General features: G+C 42.5%; 1 protein-coding gene across 2 annotated transcripts in view; it reads right to left on the reverse strand.

Moving 5' to 3' along the window:
• LOC119025793 (cholecystokinin receptor) overlaps positions 1-10,911 on the reverse strand; it is a 36,737-nt gene extending 25,826 nt beyond the window's left edge. For both annotated transcript variants that reach the window (XR_005076918.1, XM_037109733.1), the window contains exon 1: positions 10,153-10,911. Coding sequence is in view for 1 of the 2 variants with exons in the window: in XM_037109733.1 (XP_036965628.1) it covers positions 10,153-10,309 (157 nt within the window). In the remaining variant the exon portion in view is untranslated. The remainder of the gene's footprint in view (positions 1-10,152) is intronic.
• Positions 10,912-11,699: the final 788 nt, after the last annotated feature.

Raw genomic sequence — 11,699 nt, forward strand, 5'->3', positions numbered from 1 at the left:
CAGACAGATGATTGGTAAGCGAGAAGAGCCGACACTCTGCTTTATTACTGTTTCTCTCTCTCTCTCTCGCTCTCTCTCGCCTAATGAAATATGTTACTCCGGCTTCTGCCTAATCGAAGCCAATTAGCTTTCCTGTGTGCTCGCTGGCTGTGCAGGAATCACTGATAACACCCCCAGCACATTTGCACAGTTCCTTCCTTCAAGCTAGCTGCTCCAATTCATGTGTGCATGTATGAGGAGGCAGTCGTATTAAGCACCCCGTTCACCAGAGCTCCACCTGCACTCGGACTCTAACATGTTGATTCTTCCTACAGGCAGCCTAAAACTATGCGTTCCGATGCCATGGTGATTATTCAAACCAGCACCGTGAGGCTCCACGGTGAGCACCGCTCCTTCCTGCCCTGCCTGTGTGCATGGAGTTTGATTTTGAGAATTATCAATTAATAAGATGACATGATTTTTTTTTGAAAGAGAAAGAGAGAGCGAGGGACAGAAAGAAAAAGAGAGGGCACAGGGGGAAAAAAATGCCCTTCACCTGTTGTGTGTCTGTGACACATTCTACAGATGCAGATATTAAAACCATGGTGACGCTGGTATGACATCAATATGACTGTGTACAGGCTGTTTTCAGGTCTATTTTTGCGGAGAACAGCGCACGTCACAGTTAAAATAGGTAAGTCTCCAAATTTCCTGATGAAGCGCCCTTGACATGCGCATGAGAGGCGCCACCAGTGTGTCTGTTGTAACCTGTTTACAGGCAAATGACCTGAGTGTTTTCAACAGTGATGGGAAGACAACTGCATATCTGTAATCGAGAACAAGTACAGTTACATTACTGATAGAATGCTCAAATACAAGTAAAGCTACTGACATTAACATAATACTTCAGTAAATGGACAAAGTATTCTTCTCAAACATTACCAGTAGCAACTTAACATTGATATCAATCATCAATAGCAGACATTCAGTCAAAGAGGTTTCTGTTTCTCCAAATCTTCCGTCTAAATTACTCCAACTCCAACGCTGCGCCTGCTGCACAGTTTTTGTCTTTTGTCCTTACGTCAGCTTTTCATTGGCCCGTCTGTGGTCACATAGCCATACTGCCTACAAATATGCAGGTGACAGGTTTAGATGTAAACTCAAACTGCGCACAGTGCTCAATTGAGTTTTCAAAAGTAACAACATTACAAGCATGGGTCAATTCACAGACCTGAAAACATACTCCCATCTCTGGTTTTTACCATTACACATGTCAGGACTATATGTAGCTGCAAACCCTTGGATTTCAGTCTTAATGTATTTGCTATTATAAAGTGGAAGCAGAACCCAAAAGATTTCCTCAGAACTTACAGTTAGTTATACAGACATACTCTCTCTCATGCACACACACACACACACACAAATAACACTATGTGTAATGTAAAGGAGAGGTTATGTAAAAGAGGTTGCTCGTAGTGAACCCATAGAGAATCCTCACAGCCTCCTCAATTTCTGCAATTTCTGCAATTTGTGCAATTTCTTGAAATCTTTTTTTCCTGTATTCAATGCTCCAAACCTTTTGTATGTGCTGTATGTGTATGTAAGAGCATTTCACATGTGTTCGTGAGAGGTAATTCTGAATAATGTCCCTGACGGCCCCTCATAAATATGGGTTCCCATTTGTATGCCTCGTGGTGCCCCATTCAGTAAGATCACAATTCCGAAGAGGTCAAGCTTTGACCACCAGCGTGTGCACAGTTGAATGAGATTTCTTTATTTCCACCTGCCTGTCATATCCACTTACAGGTGTGATGGAAGGAAAAGCTGCAGTATGTGTGAAATTCTCTTCCATCACTGCAGCAGACTGACAGCAATGGTTTGATCCCCTTTCCCTGTAGTCTACACGTCGAAGTGTCCTTGGGCAAGAAACACAGCCCCAAAAGATTGCTCCCGAGTGGCTCTTCCATCACTATGGGAGTGGTCTGATTGTTGCTCCTGATGAGCGGGCACCACCTCCTCAAGACACCAGTTCATTAGTACATGTGTGAGAATGTTTGAATGCTGACTTGTGTCGTAAAGCGCTATAAATGGTGTCAGTTTACCAACTAGCTCCAATACCTCATATCTGAATAGCAACTTAACATTCCTGATAACAGCAATTACAAAACGGCATACTTCATCTGTCATCAGCAGCACAGTATGTTTAAACCTGTGCTTACACCATTTTGTTGACATGTCCCATTGTCAATCTTACACTGGTATAAATAGCTAGAAAAGGTCCTCTTTGTAAGAAAAGTCGATTTTTGAGTCTCAAGCCCAATTCGTCAACTACTGATGTTTTGGGATTGTCCACCATCCAAAGGGTCATCATTTCAATTATATCATATTATGTCATAATATTCATTATGTCACATATTTTTGTTTACTGAAACCACATTTTACTGAAAGTCATAATCAGCTGGGACTATGTTGTGTTCAGTGCCTATTAGCATGTAAGTAGGATGATGAACGTATTAAACAATGACCAGCTGAATGTCAGAAATGTTAGCATTGTCGCGAGCATGTGACCACGTTAGCACCCTGATGTTAGCATGTTGAGCCTCACAGAGTTGCTTGCTTGGCTGCAGATGTGTTGTGAGCTGTTAGCATAGGTTGCTGCTTTGCTTTGCAATAACAAAATGAAGTAGCAGCTGGTGAGGTGTAGCTTATTTTTTACCTGAAGTCTAACATGTGTATTTCTTTCTCTTCACGCACAGTCTAAATAAGTGGCACTGCAGTCCTGAACAACATGCTGCAATTCCTGCCCTTTTCATGGCACATAAATACTGTATACTGGACATTATAGATAACAATTTCACAATTAGGCTAGTAGTCACACACTGGAGACTTCGGCTAACTTCGTGTACTACTTTCCAAATTGTATTAGACCTAATGGCTCAAATTATGATAGTAAAACAAGTCATTTTGCAGGGGTTGTGAACAATGGCGTTTTCTTGCGGAGGCCAAGGGAAGCCAGGCATCCTCACTTTTTTAAGAATATAACCGTCATTTAATAAAAACACTTTTTTAACAGTTTACATAATCCCTCTGTGTTGTGTCTCTGTTGTCTCCTCCTTGTCTCTCTTCATTAATTACTGAGCCAACACCAAAACTAGAGCTCCGTACTGAGGGGAAGAAAGGTTTTCGGACTTTCAATGAGGAGAATTACATCCGAGCTGAGTGGCTAGCTGGTGTCTTGGGCAACTGAAAGGCACGGCAAATCAAAATATCACATCGACTGTGCCGTGAAACTGAAGCTGTTTGGATGTCTCTGGATTTAATGAGGCTCTGGATTTGGGAAAAAGTCTGAGCACAAAAAAGCATAATGAGCAGGTAAAGAAAAAACGGGATATTTTCATGAGACTCATCGTTGCAGCCCTGTACCTCGCACGCCAAGAGCAAGCATTAAGGGGGCATGATAAGGCTGCTGGCACCGCAAACGGGAAATTTTGTGGGGTTGGTGCATGCTTTTGTGAAGTTTAACAACACTCTTGCAGAGCACTTGGGCTTGTCAACAGTCTTCAGCAGTATGTCAAACACTATTCAAAATGACATCATCGAAAGCATCGCTCACATTATCCAGGATGAGACTGATAAAGAAATACGCAAGTCCCCTTTCATTGCTGTACAAGTGGATGACACGTCAGATGTGGACAGGACAGGCTGGTCAACTTGGCCAAGTTATCCATTGACTCTGTAGTTGTGGAGGACCTAAAGGCTATGACCTGGTCATTGATCACTTTGCCACCATGAGAGACAGGAGAATGACCTTGCTCTTCAAATAGGATGAGCAAAACACTTTTTTTTTCTGTGTGCAGCTTAATAGTTACTGAACTGCCCAAATAGCTATCAAATTGTTGCTGTGCATTAAGTAGCTGGTTGTGCTTTTGGGAGGGTGGTTGCATTAATTAATGAGATTTTTTAGAAGACTGTGTGTGTGTGTGTGTGTGTGTGGGTGTGTGTGTGTGTGTGTGTGTGTGGGTGTGTGTGTGTGTGTGTGTGTGTGTGTGTGTGTGTGTGTGTGTGTGTGTGTGTGTGTGTGTGTGTGTGTGTGTGTGTGAGTGAGTGAGTGACTGAGGGAGAGAGAGAGAGAGAGAGAGAGTGTTGGTTAGATAACAAGTATGTATAAGTCCTGGTAAAATGATGCTGGCCGCTCTAATAGTTCATCCGACTACATGAAATAGCAACATTTAAATTGCAATATACAATTTTCTGCCCCCACCCCCATAAAACATACACAGCTTAGAGGCTGTGTCTCACTTGGAAACTTTCTGTGCACCGCACCACTGGTTTTGAGGCTTTTATTACAATTTTACAGCCGCCTCTTTCACTTGTTAGCTTTAGGGAAAAAGTCCCTTGTGCATCACATGGCGATTTAATTATGCGGCTTGGCCACGTCAAAAACTGGCTTCAAGGCCTGGCGCTCTTTGTGGCGGCTTGATCTCGACGATGAGGCCAGCCATCTTCTTCACAGAGGAAGTTACGGTCGTGTCTTTGTTGGTTTGACCAGCGGACTAAAAACCACACTGCAGTGAGTATATACCGTCATGCTATTCACTGGCGGGTGCACTGTCTTGAGTGAGCGACATGCTGCTCCAAAAATAGAAAATCAATCTGTGGCTGCCAATGTTGTTATTGTGACGGGCCACCACAAATATATTCATGTGTGGGAAACACTCCACAGAAGGACTGACTCCTAGATTTCTAGAACTCAACATCTACAGACAAAGTTGTTAAACTGTGACTTTGTGATACCAGTGCTGAAGCCAAACTGCTGGCACAGGGACAACCCACACAGCTCTGTTTTATTTTCTGCCCCACTATTTCAGACTCATGCAACCACATCATCACTGCTAACACCTCTGAACCACAGCGCAAAAACACTCCATAGTTTCAACGTTATATACAACTCCAAAATTGAGGTCTTTACAGAAATCAACAGTGTCAGTTTGGCAATGTTTGTGAGATCCATCACTTATTTGAAGTGCTGTTTAACAGAAGTGAAGCCTGTAGCACTGCAGGTGTGGGGAGCTGGTCTCATGAGAGTGTACTGTTCTGTGCCCCATCAGCTGTGGCACAGTGAACAGGCTTGGGAAAAAAATGACTTTGTGGGAACATCCAGAGGTATTCTATTTACAATGATCTAACATAATCTTAATAAGGTCAATGGACGATGAGTCTTGAGCAGATTTATCTCCCCTTTATATCTTAATAGAGTGCATTACCTTCACATTCTAACTCAGTAATGTACCGTATCCATAATTGGTTACTTAAAATTCATATGGGATTTCTGCTTTATTGGACACTCTTATGTACATGCAAGCCACAGTTTAGTTGAGTGTAAACTTTTCAGTCTGAAAGCTTATGTTACCATCAGTTTGCATGTTGGACTTGAAAGCCTGGCGAAGGGATTTTCTGCCTACAGTTGCATTAAAATAATTTCAAAAAAAGTTAACTGCAGTGGCGGGGGCTATTTTTATCGGATATGCATTGAAATAGTGCATGAATTAATGATGAGATTCATACTCCCAGCCATGAATATTTAAGGGTTCATCTGTTTCCCTCCGACACTATATTGACTATGAATTACCCCCCCCCCCCTCTTCTCAGTCTAATACATATGCAGCATGTGTCACATTCTTCCCCAGTCGGCCCTTGTGTCGCTGCACCTATCAGGAAATGAAGCCGTCTCAGCTCCGGTAGGACCGAAGTATCGGTAAATGTCATCTAAGCGCTGTTGCTAAGCACAACAGTTGATGGAGGCACCGTACGAAAACCACCTTTCTGTTGAGCCCTTGGTCACCGTGGTCGGAGTACAAAACAACATGTTGGTCGCTTGGTGGGCTGCGCAGGCATGTATTAAACACCTCAGCGGCCAACAGGCGGTGAGATGAGGGGGTGTGAGCAGTGGGGATGGTGAAATACGCACAAACGGGAGAGTTGGAGCGCTGAGAGAAACTGGTGGGAGAGGCGAGGGAAATGAAAAGCAGAGGAGGGTTTCGTTTTTCTGCCTAAATGCATTTTGTGAGGAGGGAACTGCTTTGTGTTAAAAGATTTCTTGGCAGTGACTGATAACACTTGTTTTGTTGCCTTCATAATCACCGCCTCCTACCAACTATAACAACTCTGATAGCTGATTTGTTCATCTATAAATAGTCATTCACCTGTGCCTTCCGCTGTGAACAATGTGTGACAGACTTCCTTTACAGCAGCTATGACTAATATCACATCTACGGCAGGGGTGTGAGAGTCTTCAGGGTTTTCCCTCCAAATCATACCTGGGCTGCATCCAACCATTTTTAAAGGTGTTTCCGGTTGAGCGATACGTTTCCGCCCAACCCTGGGCAAGGTTTTTCTGCGTTTGGTGATGTGTTCGGTGGCTGCGTCAGAGGTGGTGTGGGGTAAATCTCACAAAGCACTGACATATTTAAACATGTAAATGGTTTACAGATATTTCAATAACCCACGCAGTGCATTCTACGCCAGCTACAATTCCATTAAATTGAGGGATGTGCCCGAGACAGAGTTATAAAAGAATGTGTGTGACGTTTGCCAGACAGCAGTCACACTCAAACTCCACATCACCAGCTTCTAACGCAGGCTTTCCTTTATTAAACAGAGGGTGTTAGCCAACTGTTTTCACAGGCTGAGCAATACTCCCAATGACTAATTAACATAAAACTGATGCGTAGAAGTTGTTTTGGTGTCCCCCTTTACACAAAAAGACGGTAAATGCAAAGGTTTCATACCAAGAAAATGTGGTTTCACAAAACAAAATGAGGAGCAGCATACATCAGAGTAACTGCTATATGCTGCTAACTGCAGCTACTGCTCGTTGGCTCACTTAGCTGTGCAGCTAGCAGCACATACTGGGAGCTCTGGGGACAGGGAGGTGTTGGATGAAATACAAGCAGCATATATTTCTTCACATTGTCTAGATAATTTACATTTTTTCGAATGCTGTCACCTAAAATGTTTACATACTGCACCTTAAAGCATGACAACGGTTAGTGCTTAATGACCATGATGAACCAAACCACGTTGTTTGTGTGCCTAAATCCAATTCAACATAATGATAGCTTTGGTAATTCATTCAACTACTTCAACAACTATCTCAAGACTTAAGAGACTTTGTAAGCTGCAGTTGAAAAGCGATATCCTAAGTGTTTGTGTTGTGTGTGCAGTGTTTCAGAAGGTTTTGATTTGAAAATCATTTTGCCGAAGAGGAAATCCGGCAAACAGTATGTGGCACACGCTTTGATATCCATGGTGAGGGAATCTGACGGTGACACAACTCAATCAGTCAGGGTGATGGACAGAGAGCGGAGATGAGAAGAATGAGCAAATATGGAGACGAAGTAATCAAATTCTGGAGTGACAGAGTGAGTAATGATGGTGACAGCAGCTGCACGGGGTCAGACATCGTTCTCCCTTCCTCTGTGGTCGTGTGACAAACATACAGTGGGAATGCTAAATAGAGAGAAATAAGGCAGTGAAACACCAAACTGAGGAGAAGTGATAAATCTGTAGACGTCACAGTGTGTGTGGGAAACACCTTTTTTGCAGCGCACAAATGGATTAAGCTCCAAATTGATCTATACTGCTGCCATCAGACACCAGACACAGTGGTGTCGATCTGTACTTGTCAGCCGTGTCCTCAGTGGGTTTGTCATTTGCATTTGTTCTGATTTAGCTCTGTATCCTGGGTCATACACGCGACTGGTTACTCAAAATTACCAGTGGTTGAGGAAGTATTCAAATTCTTTACTTAAGTACTAATACTACTATAAAAATACTGTACTTACCAATAAGTAAAAGTCCTCCATTGATGCTTTGCTGAAGGAAAAGTACGGATACTAATAAAATGGGTCCATATAGCTTGTCAGGTGTAACGTAAATCTCCGGAAGCCCTGAGATCCCAAACTGATTTGAGAAATGTTACCTACACCCTTGAAACGCAATCAAGCTTCTGCACCCACTTCAGACGGTGTGTGCTAATGCCTTAAGCTTAGCTGCTACAATGAAGTATTCTGCTTAAAGAAAGAGTGTAAATAACGTCTTTTCAATTCAATATGAAAGGGGCTTCCACCAGACAAGGGAGGTACAATGAATGAAGTTTCATTTTTGGGTGACCTGTTCCTTTAACATGAGCAACAGATGCTCATATGCGAGAAGCTGAAATCATGCTGTGTTTGGCATTTTTGCGTAAAAAAAAAAAAAAAAAACTAATAATGAAACCTTTATCTCATCAGACGCCTTAACCATTGATTAACCAAGTAATAGGGCTACAACCCTCATGATCCCATGCTACTGACATCTTTTGTTGTGATTGACAGATCCCCTGGTGGCAAAAATTACATACAAAATTCTTAATTTGTCAGGTTTGTAAAATCTTACTTTTTAAAGTAACCACGGTAATAACATTAGATGTCAGGAACAAAAGTGGTGGGGGCTATTATTATTAGTACAAAAGTACCATATTGAATTCTCTCCAACATGTAGTGCAGTTAAAGTAAAGTGTATAATGAAATGATAATGGCACAGTACTTGAGTAGATGTGTTTAGTTACATTCCCACACTGTAACTGCTCATCACTGGTGGAGAAGATTTTGAGGTAATCGGGGGAACGACTGAAAGGGCAAATGCAGTGTGTATCAACAGTTCAGGCGCGGATATAATCTCAGTGATGATGTTGAGCTACAACACTCTGCAGCGTAAAGAAGGCACTCAATCTCTGCCGTGTATTTAACACACACACAGCCCACACACGCGTGCACACACCTCATCAACACATGGAAACACTGACAAACAAGCATTGAGCGCTGGAGGTGGATGAAAATAGCAAGTGTTGATTGAAACGAAAAAAAAAAAAAAAAAGGCAGGTGGAGATTGAGACTGAGAGGAAATGCCAGAGTGATGACGCACTTTAATGTTCTTTCCTGTTTGTAGCTTCGAATCAAGGCAGTTTTACTGAAATAGCCCCAAAATCTGAAATTTGCCCCCAAGGGATTTGACAAGCTGTGCAACATACGACACGCGGATATGTTTTGTGCCCTCACTGTGGATAAAGTGCCCGGAAATACTCTGAAATAGGAACAGTAATTCAATACAAACACAGCAGGAAGCAGCAAGCACGACCATGCGGCGCAGTCCAAAAATGAAGCCATCTGACGTTTTTTTTTTGTTTTTTTTTTCAATGAATAAATCCCCTGTGTGGGCAGGATTTGATCTCTGACCATGACACACTTCCTCTCTCTGCTCTCTGATCCCTGTTTTCACAGTATTTCATAGATTTACCCTTCGAATAAAGCAAGATAGAACCCTTTGAATTACAGAAGTCTCTTCTGCTCTGTCGTGTGCAGAGGTGCCAGCACCCTCATACACTGTAAAGGTATGCACTTTTGATCAATGGCTGAAAGTAAACAATTGCATTTCTAAGTATTCTTCAATATGAGCCAAAGGTTACAACTAAAATTGTTCTTGTATGTGTCGTCATTTGAAGGGAGTGAAAACCACACTCTGCAAAAAACTCAAAATCTACATCAAATAGGTTATTTGTCTAATTTCTGGTTTAAAATATCTCATTACACCAAAGAAACAATCTCCTATGATATAAGCTATGAAAGTTTACTTTTCCTCACTGTAAAATCTGACAAAGTGACTTTACTTAAAAGGAAGAATGAATAAAGGTTTACCTCAAAAATAACCAAGAAAGGCAGGCAAGTAATTTTAAGTTGTTAAAACTTTGTAGCTGTTCAACTTAAATTTTACAGTCTACCTTACTTTGGTGATTTTGAGATGAACGGAATTTTGGGTTTTACTGGAGTGAGATCATTTGTTTTTAGATCACATTTCAGCTTGTCCACAGCAGATTGATTTTTACTCATTAGAAGCAGAAAGCATCGTGTCGTCATCATTTTTATTTTTCAACTTCTTTAGAAAGTGTCAGCTTAATATACCTCAACCAGCCCTGACAGCGGATCTTTAACGGGAGAGCCAAAGTTAACATCTTTCCACACCAAACCTGACAATTAAAAGGCAAACAGACCCTGTCTCAGTACACATGGGGTCTCTGCTTCAGCTTCTAAGCCAGCTCCAGGTGATACATGTGGAGTTGTCTCTGTGCCCGCTCACCTTTCTGCCTCACGCGCTGAGGTATGAGGACTGTGGACATGTTGCTGTAGCTGCTGTTTGACGTCTCCAAGCTGCCGTTGGCGGCTCCGCTCTGCAGCGCGTCAGTCTGCGCTCCGACGCACTCCGGGGATGTGTCATTGCGCGCGCAAAGCTCCATGTTTTCTCTCTTTTTTTTTTCCTTCTTCTTTTTTTTCCCTTTTTAAAATCTAATCTTGTTTCTGAGGTTACAAAAAGTTCGGTTCGGATTTTCTGTCAATTCTCGCCTGAGCCTCTAATGTGGTAAAATAACGACTCTGCATCCATCGTCCTGCACGCTTCAGACTTGCCTCGGTCTTCTACAGCAAACGGTTCTTCTGTATTTACCCGCCTGCACCGTGGATGTGTCTCACTTGGCATCACATAGGGCGGCCAATGATCGGTGCGCACGAAAGGAGCGTGGAGCACTGCTGCGCTTTGTCTAGTGAACCGCGTGGAGAGCGAGTGAGCGCGGACTAAAGTGGGAGACTGATGTCCTGTGTGTGTGTGTGTGTGTGTGTAAGAGAGAGAGAGAAAGAGAGGGTGTGTGTGTGTGACGGGGGTCGTGGATGGCAAGTCATTGGTCAGTATGTGGGCAGTGGCATCAGTTGTACACACATCCATGAGGTTTGATTATTTTCTCCTTTAAGGAGCATTATGTAGTTGAGGGGCAGACACTCGACTCAGAATGAACGGTGTGATAATGCAAACTTACGAATGTTTACATTTCCATAACTGAATAAAGAAGCTGTTCTCAGAGGAAAATGAGTAAACCGGTATGCTGTGTTGTCCTTTAAGCTCAGTTTGTTTATTCCGTTTATTCAGTCATGATAAAAAAAAAGTCCGGCAATAAAAATCTTTCTATCCTGGTTTACATTTATTCTCCAAAAGGACACAGTGCACCTTTATAAATCAACATTTTGAATGCAAAATATGCTTTTCCCCATGTGAAACAGTTCCCTGTGTGCCACTATTAGGAATTATCACGTGAAAGCTGCTCTCAGAGGAAAATAAGGTCCCAGAACTCTGTTTGAAGCTAGAAAGGTGGCAGGGTCCGCCAGAAAAACAAAGTAAAGCAGTCTGGAGTTGTGTTGTCCTTTAAGGTCAGTTTGTTTAGTCATGAAAACAAAAAGAGTTTGTTTATTTAGTTTGTTTGTGTAAAACTACACAGTGCACTGTAGCTTCAGGTGTATTGTCGAGCTGCAGGGCGATGAAGGTGATGAGATTTGGAAGAATTCAGAGGCAAGATCTGAGTACAGAGTCAGACGACATGATGTACATTGTACTGGCTCCCTGATCATTTAACAATTGTTTGTTAAGTTTAATGACCTGCAGCATGTTGACACCTCATCCAAACTCTGATAGCTCAATGATGAAGACAGTTCAGTGTTAATTGGCAACTCTAAATCGCCCCTCAGACATACTAATGTGAGCGTGAATGTCAGTCTGCCTCTACGTGCCAGCTTGGTGACCTGTCCAGGATGTCACCCGCCTCTCTCGCACAGTCTCAGTGGGGATTGGCTGAGACCAGC

The sequence above is a fragment of the Acanthopagrus latus genome, chromosome 9 (genome assembly GCF_904848185.1).
Source record: "Acanthopagrus latus isolate v.2019 chromosome 9, fAcaLat1.1, whole genome shotgun sequence".
Lineage (NCBI taxonomy): Eukaryota > Metazoa > Chordata > Actinopteri > Spariformes > Sparidae > Acanthopagrus > Acanthopagrus latus.